Source organism: Mauremys reevesii, linkage group 22 (genome assembly GCF_016161935.1).
Source record: "Mauremys reevesii isolate NIE-2019 linkage group 22, ASM1616193v1, whole genome shotgun sequence".
NCBI lineage: Eukaryota > Metazoa > Chordata > Testudines > Geoemydidae > Mauremys > Mauremys reevesii.
The window spans coordinates 10,314,956-10,331,453 of record NC_052644.1 but is presented as its reverse complement, the minus strand read 5'-3'; the positions used below and the strand labels follow the sequence as shown (position 1 = coordinate 10,331,453).

The window sequence follows — 16,498 nt, the reverse complement described above, 5'->3', positions numbered from 1 at the left end:
CCATTGTACTAATTACCAGTGTGGCACTTAATTGACCTATTGACTAAGCCCGTTATCCTATCATACCATCTCCTCCATAAACTTATCTAGCTTAATCTTAAAGTCATGGAGGTCCTTCGCCCCCACTGTTTCCTTCGGTAGGCTGTTCCAGAATTGCACTCCTCTGATGGTTAGAAACCTTCGTCTAATTTCAAGCCTAAATTTCCTGACTGACAATTTATATCCGTTTGTCCTCGTGTCCACATTAGCACTGAGCTGAAATAATTCCTCTCCTTCCCTGGTGTTTATCCCTCTGATATATTTAAAGAGTGCAATCATATCTCCTCTTATCATATGACAGGCTTTCCATTCCTCGGATCATTCTAGTAGCCCTTCTTTGTACCCGTTCCAGTTTGAATTCATCCTTATTAAACATGGGAGACCAAAACTGCACACAATACTCCAAATGAGGTCTCACCAACGCCTTATATAACGGGACTAGCACCTCCTTATCCCTACTAGAAATACCTCGCCTAATCCCAAGACTGCATTAGCTTTTTTAACGGCCACATCACATTGCCTACTCATAGTCATCCTACGATCAACCAGGACTCCTAGGTCCTTCTCCTCCTCCATTACTTCCAACTGGTGCGTCCCCAGCTTATAACTAAAGTTCTTGTTAGTCAGCCCTAAATGCATAACCTTACACTTCTCACTACTGAATTTCATCCTGTTACTAATACTCCAGTTTACAAGGTCATCCAAATCTCCCTGGAGGATATCCCGATCCTTTTCCGAATTTGCAATACCTCCCAACTTGGTGTCATCTGCAAACTATATCAGCCCACTCCTACTCTTGGTTCCCAGGTCAGCGATGGCTGGTAACCGTCTTCATCTGAGGGAATAGAGCAGAAGGAGGTACTGTCATGTCATGGAGTACTGTCATGGATGGATATAAACTGTTCAGGAAGGATAGGCAAGGCAGAAAAGGTGGGGGAGTTGCGTTGTATGTAAGAGAGCAGTATGACTGCTCAGAGCTCCAGTATGAAACTGCAGAAAAACCTGAGAGTCTCTGGATTAAATTTAGAAGTATGAACAACAAGGGTGATGTCGTGGTGGGAGTCTGCTACAGACCACCAGACCAGGGGGATGAGGTGAATGAGGCTTTCTTCCAGCGACTAACAGAAGTTGCTAGATCACAGGCCCTGGTTCTCGTGGGTGACTTTAATCACCCCGATATCTGCTGGGAGAGCAATACAGCGGTGCACAGACAATCCAGGAAGTTTCTGGAAAGTGTAGGGGACAATTTCCTGGTGCAAGTGCTGAAGGAACCAACTAGGGGAAAAGCTCTTCTTGACCTGCTGCTCACAAACAGGGAAGAAATAGTAGAGGAAGCAATAGTGGATGGGAACCTGGGAGGCAGTGACCATGAGATGGTTGAGCTCAGGATCCTGATACAAGGAAGAAAGGAGAGCAGTAGACCAGAGACCCTGGACATCAGAAAATCAGACTTTGACTCCCTCAGGGAACTGATGGGCAAGGTCCCCTGGGAGAATAACATGATGGGGAAAGGAGTCGAGGAAAGCTGGCTGTATTTTAAAGAAACCTTATTGAGATTGCAGGAACAAACCATCCCGATGTGTAGGAAGAAAAGTAAATATGGCAGGCGACCAGCTTGGCTTAACAGTGAAATCCTTGCTCGTCTTAAACACAAAAAAACAGCTTACAAGAAGTGGAAGATTGGACAAATAATCAGGGAGGAGTATAAAAGTATTGCTCAGGCATGCAGGTGTGAAATTAGGAAGGCCAAATCACACTTGGAGTTGCAGCTAGCCGGAGATGTTAGGAGTAACAAGAAGGGTTTCTTCAGGTATGTTAGCAACAAGAAGAAAGACAAGGAAAGTGTGGGCCCCTCGCTGAATGAGGGAGGGAACCTAGTGACAGAGGATATGGAGAAAGCGAGTGTACTCAATGCTTTTTTTGCCTCTGTCTTCACAGACAAGGTCAGCTCCCAGACAGCTGCACTCTGCAGCAGGAGGTGATCAGCTCTCTGTGGAGAAAGAAGTAGTTCAGGACTATTTAGAAAAGCTGGACAAGCACAAATCCATGGGGCCGGATGCACTGCATCCAAGGGTGCTAAAGGAGTTGGCCGATGAGATTGCAGAGCCATTGGCCATTATCTTTGAAAAATCATGGCGATCGGGGGAGGTCCCGGATGACTGGAAAAAAGCTAATGTAGTGCCCATCTTTAAAAAAGGGAAGAAGGAAGATCCAGGGAACTACAGGCCAGTCAGTCTCACCTCAGTCCCTGGAAAAATCATGGAACAGGTCCTCAAGGAATCAATTCTGAACCACTTAAAGAGGGGAAAGTGATCAGGAACAGTCAGCATGGATTCACCAAGGGCAAGTCATGCCTGACTAACCTAATTGCCTTTTATGATGAGATAACCAGCTCTGTGGATGAGGGAAAAGCAGTTGATGTGCTATTTCTGGACTTTAGCAAAGCTTTTGATACAGTCTCCCACTGTATTCTTGCCAGCAAGTTAAAGAAGTATGGGCTGGATGAATGGACGGTAAGATGGATCGAAAACTGGCTAGATGGTCGGGCTCAATGGGTAGTGATCGATGGTTCCATGTCTAGTTGGCAGCCGGTATCAAGCGGAGTGCCCCAAGGGTCGGTGGTGGGGCCAGTTTTGTTCAATATCTTCATTAACGATCTGGAGGATGGTGTGGACTGCACCCTTAGCAAGTTTGCAGATGACACTAAACTGGGAGGAGTGGTTGATACGCTGGAGGGTAGGGATAGGATACAGAGGGACCTAGACAAATTAGAGGATTGGGCCAAAAGAAATATGATGAGGTTCAACAAGGACAAGTGCAGAGTCCTGCATTTAGGACGGAAGAATCCCATGCACTGCTATAGACTAGGAACCGAATGGCTGGGCAGCAGTTCTGCAGAAAGGGACCTAGGGATTACGGTGGACGAAAAGCTGAATATGAGTCAGCAGTGTGCCCTTGTTGCCAAGAAAGCTAATGGCATTTTGGGTTGTATAAGTAGGGGCATTTCCAGCAGATCGAGGGATGTGATCATTCCCCTCTATTCAGCACTGTGAGGCCTCATTTGGAGTACTGTGTCCAGTTTTGGGCCCCACACTACAAGAAGGATGTGGATAAATTGGAGAGAGTCCAGCGGAGCGCCACAAAAATGATTAGGGGGCTTTAGCACATGACTTATGAGGCGAGGCTGAGGGAACTGGGATTGTTTAGCCTGCAGAAGAGAAGAATGAGGGGGGATTTGATAGCTGCTTTCAACTACCTGAAAGGGGGTTCCAAAGAGGATGGATCTAGACTGTTCTCAGTGGTAGAAGATGACAGAACAAGGAGTAATGGTCTCAAGTTGCAGAGGGGGAGGTTTAGGTTGGACATTAGGAAAAACTTTTTCACTAGGAGGCTGGTGAAGCACTGGAATGGGTTACCTAGGGAGGTGGTGGAATCTCCTTCCTTGGAGGTTTTTAAGGTCAGGCTTGACAAAGCCCTGGCTGGGATGATTTAGTTGGGGATTGGTCAAGCTTTGAGCAGGAGGTTGGACTAGATGACCTCCTGAGGTCCCTTCCAACCCTGAGATTCTATGATTCTATGATTCATCATAGCAACAGGGGGCTGAGCTCCATCAGCCCCCGCCCTTGATGTGTAAAGAAAAGATTCAATTGTCCCTGGACTAGCAGCGGGATGCTGGGTTCCTCCCCCCCCCCCCACTGCTTAATGTCCTGTCTGGAGTATCATAGCAGCTAGAGGCTGCCTTCCACTCATTTCTCACTAACAAGTCACTGTGTCTTATTCCTGCATTCTTTATTACTTCATCACACAAGTGGGGGACACTGCTACGGTAGCCCAGGAAGGCTGGGGGAGAACGGAATCAACAGGTGGGGTTGTTGCAGGAGGACCCCCTGTGAATAGCATACAGATCATAGTTTCTGCAGGATCTGTCACAGATCAGCTGTGCTCTCTGGTTCTATTATACACTGGTTCTCTAGTACACTTGCCCCATATTCTAGGAGGACTGATTCTATTTTTAGATACCAAAAAGGAGGGATTGACTCAGGGAGTCATTCCCAAGTTTGGCTTTTGCGCCCCCGGCTGATCTCAGCCAGGGGCACTTATGACAGCAGCAGATGGTGCAGTGCAAAAGGACTGGTAACCATGATCATCTTATTGCTAATTTATGGCATGGTAGATGGTACAGTATGGTTGATGACTATCTCTGCTGTCATGCAAAAGCAAATGCATGGTGCTGTGTAGCGCTGCTGAATCGCCTCTGTCAGCGGCATCTAGTACACATACGGTGACAGTCATAAAAGGCAAAACAGGCTTCAGGATTGCCATGCTTATGGTGTCTGCCAGGGCAATCCAGGTAAAAAAGGTGCAAAATGCTTGTCTGCCGTTGCTTTCCCAGAGGAAGGAGTGACTGACGACATTTACCCAGAACCACCCGCAACAATGATTTTTGCCCCATCAGGCACTGGGATCTCAACCGGGAAATTCCAAGGGGCGGGGGAGGCTGCGGGAACTATGGGATAGCTACGGAATAGCTACCCACAGTGCAACGCTCCAGAAATCGACGCTAGCCTCGGACCGTGGATGCACACCACCGATTTAATGTGTTTAGTGTGGCCGCGCGCACTCGATTTTATACAATCTGTTTTGCTAAACCGGTTTATGTAAATTCGGAATAATCCCGTAGTGTAGACGTACCCTGGTTCTGCTAACCGGTGCGAACCGTATCCAGCTCACCACTGCCTGCAATAGAGGGGAATGAGATGGGGATGGAGAGATTAAAGAAGCCTCTAGTGCATACAATGAACTCAGTCTTCATAAGCTATAAACTGTGGGGCCTGAGGGATGTGAGATGCTAAGAACCCATGACTCTCAGGGACTTCAGGGTAACCTCAGGAAAGCTGGTTAGCATGTGTGTAGGGGCTTTTATTGTTTCCTTAAACACAGTGCACTTATCTTTCACATTTGTTTCCCAAAATACATACAAGAAAAGAAGTGATTAGCTAAAGAACACCAAAAATCTCATCCTTTCTGCATAGGAAACAGACACAAATGATTCTTAAGAGGTAGAGGAAATACTCATTTTGACACAATGGAAATTATTTGATTAGTTAATGTCGGCACACTCTCTCCTTCACTGGGGCATCTGATCTATTTCCCACCCCAGGGCACACATATGAATGCACAGTTTAGAGGAAACAATATGTAAAACATTTTCTTTCTTTTTTCCCCCAGAAAGTCTTGAGAAGAGCACTGGTAAGCATGCATTTTTTGTTCTCTACTTTCAATCACATCACATGTTTATTATTATTCACTATAAATATTATCATAATAATCAAAGTTAAGAACCATTGGTGAGCTGAAGACAACAGCCCTTTTAGGCACTGCGACAATTTTAAGGAAAGTCAAAGGAGAACAGGTGTATTTTTAGTACCTAAAATGAGGGAATTCTGCAGAGGGTTTAATGAAATTCCTGACCATCCAAACCTACAAAGTCAATTTGTGGTCAGGATTTATTGGTGACTCAGTGGGATAAATTTAAGACAGGAGCTTTCCCCTTTTTATGCTTAAAGATTTTGTATGTTGTGAAAGCTATTTAAAAAACAAAACAAATCCTCACTCATGTAATATTGAGGAACAAAAATGATAAATGAGAAATTATGATGCTGTGCTTTTTTGTTTGTTTTAGTTTGTTTGAAATCCTGACAGGTCTGTAACCATTTCATCCATTTCATTTTTTCAAATAATTTTAATTATGGTTTCAGAAAATACACATCACAAAAGACCCCAAACAATCTAGAACGGTTCTGTATCTTTAAAATGGAAAGACACTATTGGTTCAGGACAAATCTATGTGTTGGATATTTTCAGTAACTAATGACCTTCTTTATTTGTCTTGTTCTACAGAAAAAATGGTTGAGGCTAACTTAGCCCTAGAAAACAAGATTCTCATTGGCACGGTTGTTGTCCTCATTGTTATCATCATCATCTTCAGTTGTTATTGTTCAAGTAGGAAAATCTTCCTTTTACATTTTTAAACTTTATTCATATTTACAATACAATCTGGATCTGCGTAAATTATGCATAAATAATGTATGTGACGTATAGGCTACTTCTGACCTAAATAATGTATTCCTCTTTCCTTATTTTTTTAACTTAATTTTGTGTATTATTTTAGGGGTGGTGATTTTAAATATGTAACTAATTTTAGTGCAATGGTCTCAAGTTGCATTAGGGGAGGTTTAGGTTGCATATTAGGAAACATTATTTCACTGGGAGGGTGGTGAAGCACTGGAATGGGTTACCTACGGAGGTGGTGGAATCTCCATCCCTAGAGGTTGTTAAGGCCCAGCTTGACAAAGCCTTGGCTGGTATGATCTAGTTAGTGTTGGTCCTGCTTTGAGCAGGGGATTGGACTAGATGAACTCCTGAGGTCTCTTCCAACCTTAACCTTCTATGATTCCGTGCTTGCATGAAAACATTTCCCCACACCCAATAAATAGGATGCTTCAAGACCAAGAGGAATTTTGGCAGATATTTGGTTTTCTTTCCCTTGGTAAGCTCTGTGCTTTGGGGAAGGGCTAGGACAAGGTTTCTTCTGACTCTGACATTAATGTAAGGTCTTAAGCCACCATGTCAATCTTAGCTCTACACTGTACAGTTAGCTTATATTGAGCTAACTATGTCAGTGTACACACTACAGCCTTGCTCTGCTGGTATAAATGCCATATTACACAGACATAATAAGTCAACCTGCAAGAGAGGCACAGGGCTTATGTCAATTTAGTTAGAGTGATACAATGTCTGTGTAGACAGTGCGTAATGTGCATAATTACATTGGCTGTTGGCTGCCAATTTTGCAATTTCATGGTTCCAAACATTGACAAGAAAGTCCTCCTGCTCCCAGCTGGGCTACTGCCTGATGCCCAAGCTCCCCACTCCTTGCTCCAATGTGGGCTGCCCCCATGCTTCCCATTCCATGCTCACAGCTGGGCTGTTGCCCAGGCTCTTCGCTTCCCACTTGGAGCTGGGATGCTCCAGGCGTCCCATCTCTTCACTCCATGCTGGGAGCCCAGCTGCACTGAGACTTCCAGCTCCCCGCTCCCCACTGGGAGTCTGGGCATTGTCTCATTCACAGTGGGGATTGAGGAGACAAGAGCCAAGGCAACTGCCCCACTACCGCTGGGGACCATGGAGCCGAGAGCAGGGGGTCTGCAATGCTCCTGGCGGGGAGTGCAGAGCTGAGAGCAGCCAAGCTCCCAGTTGGGAGCATGGAACTGAGAGCGGGGGTTGGGGGAGGGCCGCTGGTGGGAAGCCAGGAGGGAGGTGTGCTTCTGGTGGGGAGTGCGCAGCCGAGTGCCCGGGCGGTGGCTCTGCTTCCACCAGGGTTTGTGAAACCAAGAGTGTGGGAGGGGGAGGGGAAGCTGCAGGGCTTACAGCAGGATGGAGAGCTGGGAGGGGGCAGCTGGCAGGAACCCTAGGGTAGCCAGGCTCCCATCAGAGAGCTGCGAGCTGAGCTAAGAATCCTGGCTTTCAGCTCCCCACACTGTCCCTCTTAAGTCAGTGGAAGAGCTCATGGCGAGGACATGCGCCATTGACGGAAGGAGGGTAGTGTGGACATCAGCCACTGCAGTAATTGCTGTGGTGGCTGTATGCTAATATAGTTTTTAGTGTTGACATGCCCACAGTGTCTGAGACCTAACGCTGCCTCATTGGGGCAATATCCTCTTGCTTAAATACTTTCTTGAGTGGTGGTATTGGACGGTGGTGAAAGCCCTTCTGGACGTTCTCTGGGAGGAAGATGGAAGGGAAGAGTTGGTATTAGAGGATGGGTGTTCCAGGAATCCCAAACACACTGGTGCAACCATGGGCCTTGATCATGCCAATTGTTCCACACAGCATCAGGGTCGGCGTAGAAGGATGTGGGTTTGGGGCCATAATCTGTGAGTATCCTTAAGTGTTTTCATCAGGACTGACACACTGAACTCTGTAGGGTTTTAGGTAATGAATAATTGCTATTTGCATCTCCATGGGTATTTTCATATATTATCTCTGACTTTTATTTTAGGAAAAAGAAAGCGAGATGCTGAAAAAGGCAAGAAATGGGGCAGATCAATGTAAAGTTTTGCCAAGTATTTATGTTTATTCATATATATATATATATATGTACATTGTGTGTTTCAATGAGACAGTTACACTCTCCCTCCCATGAACTGTTCCAGCAGAGAGAGGGAGGGAGGAAGAGACAGACACAAGAGACAAAGGCCTCTGAACATGCCTCGGATCCTGGGATGGGTAAAGAAGTACAGAGTAACACAGGGTAAACAATAGAAAGTGCAGGCAGAAAATGGGGAAGGCTGAAGACATCTGGGATTAAATGCACTCTCAGTATGCAAATGAGAACACTTGATTCTGGCCCCCATGAACTACTAAGGCAACATACAATGGCTGCAGTTGAGTTACAATAGGCCAAGGAAGGATTCCCCTGGCGTAAGCACAGCATAGCCCCATGCAGCTCTATACTGTTGTCTCTAAGCTGTGATGTCAGGAGAATGCCCAAGGGTGGACTTGTAGTACACAGTCTACAGGGGATTCTGGGCTAAAATAAATCCCATTTCACACCCGGTGCAGCTTACTTAGGTGTACCTGAGCTACTTAGTACATACCTAGGGTCCCGGGTGGGATTGTAATCAGGTGGCTAGCCCATGCAGCCTCCCATGCCACTGTGGCAACATTGCTATTTTTAGCAAGCTAGCTACATCAGAGCTAGCTTGGATATGTCTACACATGCTGCCATTGCACCTCCTGACTGCAGTGTAGACATACCCTTAGACATCATGCTTGATCCTAGACAGGAGTAACTTGGGTGCAGATTTTCAAAGGTTGTGTTGGGTGCTAAACTCTTTTAAAAACCTGGCCACAGGAGGTGACTCAATAGGTCTCTCATTAATTCAGGGTCAGTTTCTGCTGCATTCCTGTCCTGTTCATGACACCTTAACCTCATACACGCAACACTTCACCAGCCACGAGTGGGGACCAGATTCAACCATGGGGCATTTCTGGGATAAAGAACTTTTGGAAAACATAGAAGAAGTGTTTATTACTTTGAATGCTTTGGACCAGACCCTCAGTTTGAGAAAAAAAGACTGAGGGGGGAATCTGATAACAGTCTCCAAAGATGTTAAGGGCACACAGCATCAGGGTCTGCCTGGAAGGATGTGAGATTGGGGCCATAATGCGTGGGTATTCTTAAATGTTTTCATGAGGATGGACACACTGAACAGCCCATATCCCTATAGAGCTTTCCTCACCTAGTGTAGACACATTTCTTTTTCTGCATGATGCAGTTTGCTAAATTAGGAAAGAGGAGGTTATAGTTACCGACCTGAGGCTAGAGTCACAAAGGGGTTGAGGCACTTTAGATCCCTACATCCAAAATTCAGATCCTCAAAACCCTTTCTCTGCTACCGCCTGACCCTGTAATTGTCCAAAGTCTCTCGACATCGGTATTTCCATTGGAAAAGTCCCCATGATGCCTACATTTCTGCTGCTGACATATGCAAAGCCACCTAAATCCAGAGGACCAGGTGCCTAAGCTCACACTAAAGCCTCAGCAGGATAGTTAGACTAAGCATTGCCCAGCAGACCAGGCCTTGTACAAAATGGTGCCAGAAGAGGAGGTGTCACTAACTCCCTTATAGCCATTAACTCACTGGTTGGACCACTCACCCCAAATGTTGGAGACCCAGATTTAACTCCCTCTTCTACCTGATAGGAGCAGAGAGTTGCCATTGGGTTGTAGCCTCTCCCTGAACACTTTTCAGGGGAGCGCCCTATCCACTGGGGCATTCTGGGATGAAGATCACACTCCTGCTCCTCTCATTTAGAGAAAGGACTTGATCCTAGATCTGTTAGTAAATGGTGGGGTTTCGACCCCTACCTCTCAGAGAGGGCTCATGGCTGTTAGTCCTCCGTGGACTTTGGACACTCCCTTCTCCTCAGCATTTCTTGTTGGCTAGCTTAGGCATTTCCCTTCACAGCATGCTGGCTTGTTCTGTAGCCCATTCTTAGGCACCTAACTCTCCCCACGCATTTTTTAGGGAACGTGGGTGCCTACATCCAGGTTGTACACTGCACTGAGAGGCAGGGCACCTAGAAATTAGGCTTTGCAATGCTGAGTCACTGTCCTTTGTGCAGATAGTTTTAAAATATATAGTAGACTTACTACTTTGCTAGGTGATTTCTATTAAATAACACTGAGATCCTGTTTAATAAACACACACCACTCCCTATCTATGGGGCTTTAGAATTTAAAGGCTGTAGGGTTTTATGTAATGAGTAATTCTTATTTGTATCTCGGTGGGTGTTTTCATACATTATCTCTGCCTTTTTTAATAGGAAACAGAAGGAGAAAGCCTGAAGAAGGTAACAAATGGGGCAGATCAATGTAAAGTTTTGCCAATTATTTATGTTTATTCAAATATAACATATATATATATATATATATATATATAAATATATATATATATAAATATATATATATATATATAAATAGTATTTTTCTGCTTACCTTTTGTGTTTGAATATATATATATATATATATATATATATATATATATATATATATATATTCAAACACAAAAGTTTAGCAGAAAAAATACTATTTGTTGTGACTACTAATTTCCCAGACGAGTATGTAACCAATGAATTAGTCAATTGGTTCCATACATTTTTGGAAATTTTAGGAAAAAACCCGGCTGTTTTTGAGATATTAAAATTACATTTTCCCTCAATGTTTTAAGAACATTGTTACTCCTAAAGTGTTAGCTTTTGACTTGACAATGAGCCTTAAATATGGGTCAGTGAGTAGCAAAGCAGGAAGGGACTGGACTCAGAAAGGTACCACGTTATGTGTTTCAATGAGACAGTTACACTCTCCCTCCCATGAACTGTCCCAGCAGAGAGAGAGAGGGAGGAAGAGACAATGGCCTCTGAACATGCCTGGGATCCTGGGAGGGGTAAATAAGTACAGAGTAACACAAAGTAAACAATAGGAAGTGCAGGCAAAAAATGGGCAAGGCTGAAGACATCTGGCATTAAATACACTCCAAGTATGCAAATGAGGACACTTGATTTTGGCCCCCATGCATTACTAAGGCAACATAGAATGACTGTGGTTGAGTTACAATAGGCCAAGGAAGGATTCTCCTGGTGTAGGCACAGCATAGCCCCATGCAGCTTTCTACTGCTGTCTCTAAGATGGATGCCCAACGGTGGACTTGTAGTACATAGTCTACAGGGGATTCTGGGCTACAATACATCCCATTTCACACCCAATCCAGCTTACTTAGGTGTACCTGAGCTACTTAGGACATACCTAGGGACCTGGGTGGGATTGCACTCAGGTGGCTAGCCCATGCAGCCTTCCATGCCATCATGGCTACATTGCTATTTTTACACATGCTGCTATTGCACCTCCTGATTGTAGTGTAGACATACCCTTAGACATCATGCTTGATCCTAGACAGAAGTAACTTGGGTGCAGATTTTCAATTGTTCTTCATCTCCACTGAAGGTAGAACCAGGAGCAATGGGCTTAAGCTGCAACAAGGGAGATTTAGGTTAGATATTACGAAAATCTTTCTAATTCTAAAACTAGTTAAGCTCTGGAATAGGCTTCCAAATGAGATTGTGAAGTCCCCATCACTGGAGGCTTGTTTGTTGGACCAACAGCTGTCAGTGATGCTCTAGGTTTACTTGGCCCTGCCTTAGCGCAGGGAATTGGACTTGCTGATCTCTCAAGGTCCATGCCAGACCCACATTTTGATGTCATTGGACAAATTTATACCAGCTGAAGATCTGGCCCATATCTCCATAACATATAATAACAGAGAGGTATTTCTGGGGACAACATGACAGTGTTGCAACAAATAGCTGATGTAGATTGTCAGTGCTCATATGTGATATTGCTGTTAAACATTCTAACCTTCTCTATGTTGCTTTGCTTTCTTCTGAAGGGCCACTCATCAGTGCAGAAGAAGGTAGATATGATATTTCATCACTTAATTATTTAAAATCAATATGTAAAAAGATGAGAAACCTATTTCTTTCTCATAATAATATGTAGAGTCCATAATGCTTTCCATAGATTTTTTTAAAGCAAATTCAAAATGTTTTGCTTTTCATCAGTATAAATTGGGGTTGTCAATGCATCTCGTTGTATGGGACACATCTTCGTAGATACGTTGTGTGATGGATGCCCTCTAATGGCAAGTCTCCCATTCATGATGATCCACACTCCACCTTCCCTCCCATATGACAATTGCTTACATGGAAAAACATTATTGGGAAAGCCCTGTGTATTGTTAGCTGCCTTTGGTGTTCTATATCAGTGGTTCCCAAACTTTTTTCCTCAAATGACTCCTTTGGTATGTAACTAAATTTCCTGGACCACTTTAATTTTTCATACATAAGTTTCATGTTGTTATTATCATTATTCTGTTAGGTTAATTTATTTTAAAATATATGTTTTGTAATTAAAATAAGAATTACAAAGGAACCAAAAATTAACAGTCGGAAATCATTACAAGTTATCACATCAGACTGATTTTCACTTTAACTTAAATTATTTTGTAATGTAGTTCTGAATGGGCAAGTACTGGTGGTACTAGAATGCCCATGGCAGTGTGGGAATGCCCCCCAGAAGCATGACCTTTCACGCATGGTGTGTGAGAGGTCTCACTATATGAAGTCTGCCCCCCCAGACCTCTGAACCGGCCCCTCCAAGTGCTGAGCTGGTCCTCCCAAAAGCTGGGCCAAGCAACTGGCCCATCCAAGTGCTTGGCCAGCCCCAGCACCGGGCCCACCCCAGTGCTACTCCAAGCCACTGTTCCCAGCACCTTCCCAGGCCCCTGGTCTGATATTCCCCTCCACTCCCCGGGCTTCTCCTGGCTACAGCTGGAACTGAGTGCTCCTGCTGGCTTAAGGGTAGAGGGGGAGGGAAAGTGGGGCCTCAGGTGGAAAATGGGTGGGCCACAGCCTGGGTCAGGGGAGGCTTATCCTGCCCTGGCCTTTGATACCCAGAGCCCATTGCCTTATAAAGTGAGTGCACTATATAGCTATAAATTATTACCCAAAATGAGCAAAATTTTATCTTGCCCAACTTATTTCCACTTGCTGGAAGATAAAACCTACCCCACAGGAAAACTTTATGGACAAGATATTTTTAAATAATCTGATTCATTTGCCACAGCACCCTAAAGCCAGCCAAGCATAAACTCTGCTGCACTTCTGGAGCTGAGAACCCACTAATGAGCATCACCCAGACACTGGTCAACTATGAACACTCAAGCTAATCATACCTGCCATGAAAAGGAAGATAGAGGCTGCCTTTAAGACAATGAGACTCACATGGTTCAGGGCCTCAGATAAATTGTGCCCCAACCGATCACTACCACTTGAACACTTGATCCACCTCTAGTGGCTGACACTATAGTGGGATCATTAACAAATCAGTATTAGTGATAGGGTGGAGGGGTTGCTATTTTTTGTGTATGTGGCAAAAATGCATTCTTCGGAGTCTGAAACTATTTGCCAAAATGGTGTTGCATTCCACCAATAGTTTCAGTTGGTGAGAAAATTTTCAAAAGATTTGAAATGTTTTGTTTTGAGTGTTTTATTTCAAAATATTTAATTAAAAAACATCAAAATGAGCCAATCTCTGCCACATTCGGGGTTTGCTTTCTGAAGGGAAAAATAGATTTTATATTTTCCCTCATTGATTTTTAGCATCAGAGAGAGTTGAAAAAAAAAGTTGAAAAGATCAGTGCTACAGCCCTATTCCTGCTCTCATTGGGTGAAATATCTCCCCTGATGAATGGGATATTCATCACTTAAATCCCAGCTAGTTTGTGCTGCACAAGTCTATAAATAAATTTCTGTTTTTTCCCCCTATATATTTTAGTAATCTCACCTCCATCCCCCTTTGAGATCTGGCAAGTTAAAGACACCCATTTCTGTCAGGCTCCAGTGGTGTTGGAGCCCCTCCAAGTCCTGTCTCCCTGGTCAGGGTGTTCCTCTGAGGGGTACAGGAAGGAATTTCTTCTTCTCTCCCTCATGTGTTTGGGGGCTGAAGTCTTTCCATTACAATTCCTGGTCTAGGGGACTTGGTGGAGTATGAAAGGGGAGTCGAGTAGCAGAGCCAACAAGCATCCTTCCTCGCATAGCACTGAGATGAAAGGGCTGAAGGCATCAGCACATTCCTTATGTGCATCATCAGAACATGTAAAACCAGACCCTCCTGCTCCTAGCAAAAGATGAAAAAGTTACAGACTGTTTTAGAAGATGGGGACACATTCTTTCATTTTTCATGGGATGCCCTCCAGCCTCACCTTTCAAGAGTTAGGACAAATGTTCTCAAACTTTATCATATGCCAAACAGCTCTTTATCAAAGTATCCTCTTTTCAAAAAATTCTATTAGTAGTAGTAGTTCTGGGTTGGTTTTCCTGTCCCATTAGAATTTTCAACATTTCAAAACATTTTCCTATCCTAAAGCAAGATGATGATTTGTAATCTTGAAATGTTTTACAAACCAAACGCCTCCTATCCCAACCCAGTTCAGTTTGTCAATTAACACATAATATTTTGAAATGTTTCATTTAGATTTTGAAGTATTTGCTTTTTTAAAATTTGTTTTATATATACAATTATCTAAAATTCTAAACAAAAAAATCTCTTGATGTTAAAATTCAAATTCAAAACTTCTCATTAAAAAGTAATGAAATGGGATTTTTTAAAAAAGCTCAAACCTTTTCTGAAAAGCTTTTTGATTCATTGTTTCAGTGAACAGAACACTATTTCTCAAATAGATTCAGTTTTGAAGAATCAGCATTTTTCAACTAAAGACAATTTCTTTGAAAACATTCCCAACCAGCTATAATTTTCAGTCTGACACTGTCTAATTTCAACTTCTATTGGATCATGTTATGCCTTTCTCTGCTGATATGCTCTTCAATCTAGCAGAGAAAGGTGTAACATGATCTAGGGTTAAAAGCTGAAGCTGGACACATTCAGACTGGAAATAAGAAGTACATTTTTAATGGTGAGGGTAATTAACCACTGGAAAAACTGACCAAGGGTCTCCTAGGAATTACTTTGGGGAAGTTCTCTGGCCTCTCTTGTCTCCGGATTAATCACAATGGTCTCTTCTGGCATTGGAATCTAGGCATCTGCCGTGGTATACAAGTACCATTGGCTTTGATTCTTGCATTTTACTATTTCTGTACTTACAATATTTTTTTAATAAATTAACAAACTTTGTCCTGGTTTTGGTTATTACATTATTTCTGTATGCTATGGAGACAAATTTGGAAGTACAGGGTTAAACACATGGTTTACTTTTCGGTTTTCTTTTTAGAAAGACTCCAGAAAGAAAAAGGTTAATTTCCATTGATTTCTGCTGCTTGGAGGATGACTCATTGTGTAATATTTGGGAAATATGTTTTGGGGGACAAGAACAGTGATACAAGAGAGATTGATGATTGTGTTGATGAGTGTGTTGATGAAAAGAGACAAGCAGTTGGGAGTGATGGGTTGTGAGAGCAGTTTCCATGAGAAGACAAGGATTCTGTAGAGTTTCCATGCTGAGAGAAGGTTTGGGATTTCCTCTTCTTGGGGTGAGGTTTATTCAGAGGCCTGTTATGGCTGGCAGATGAGTCTGGTTGGATACTGAGCATGGGGATAGCAGTTGGGAGTGTGTGACAGTGGAATATGTGGGGTGTTCCACATTGAATGCTTTGGAAGTGGTTACAATGTAAAATGTATGAGTATTTGTTAACCCATTACACACAGACACACACACACAAATGACTACCAAAGCAGAAAAAAGTAACTTTGAATTGGTTCTTCTTCAGTGTAATTCTGTTAAACTGACTATACTAGTAAAACATCTATAAAGAGCTGTGCAGGACTCACTGTTATTTTTATCTAATAATTTTTTAATTTAATCTCATGTCTCGTGTTTCGATTCCGTAAAGAGGCAGTGTTAGCATCTCTAAAGCCATGACAATATTCAGAATTTCCTTTATTTCAGTGACAGGATTTATTGAGATGTTTCACAGTAGGGAGATGAGTCTGATTTTGGACACTTGCAACATAATTGGTGTGAGGTATCAGATTAGAAGCTTTTTGGTTGAGGTGTAATATCTGCTAGCCAACTGAAATTCATAAGTTATGTGCATTATTTTTTTTCTTTCCAGATGAACTCCAAGCAGAACTAAGTAAGTGTGTGTTGATTATTTGAATGTAAAAGTTAATTCAATTCCATGGTGGAAAAGAGATGCCAATAGCAATGAAGTTCTCACCGTTAGAAATAAAGGAACTGAGGGATCTTTGTATTTCTTAGAATGCTATTTTGATAAAATTTGCTAGGATGGACAGATGAATGGTACAGATCAATTCCTGCTC

At 43.2% G+C, this 16,498-nt stretch overlaps 1 protein-coding gene across 1 annotated transcript in view; it reads left to right on the top strand.

Moving 5' to 3' along the window:
* LOC120388840 (butyrophilin subfamily 2 member A1-like) overlaps positions 1-16,498 on the top strand; it is a 171,794-nt gene that overhangs the window by 141,966 nt on the left and 13,330 nt on the right. The window contains exons 12-14 of the mRNA XM_039510933.1: positions 12,051-12,074; positions 15,450-15,470; positions 16,291-16,311. Coding sequence (XP_039366867.1) covers positions 12,051-12,074; positions 15,450-15,470; positions 16,291-16,311 — 66 coding nt within the window. The remainder of the gene's footprint in view (positions 1-12,050; positions 12,075-15,449; positions 15,471-16,290; positions 16,312-16,498) is intronic.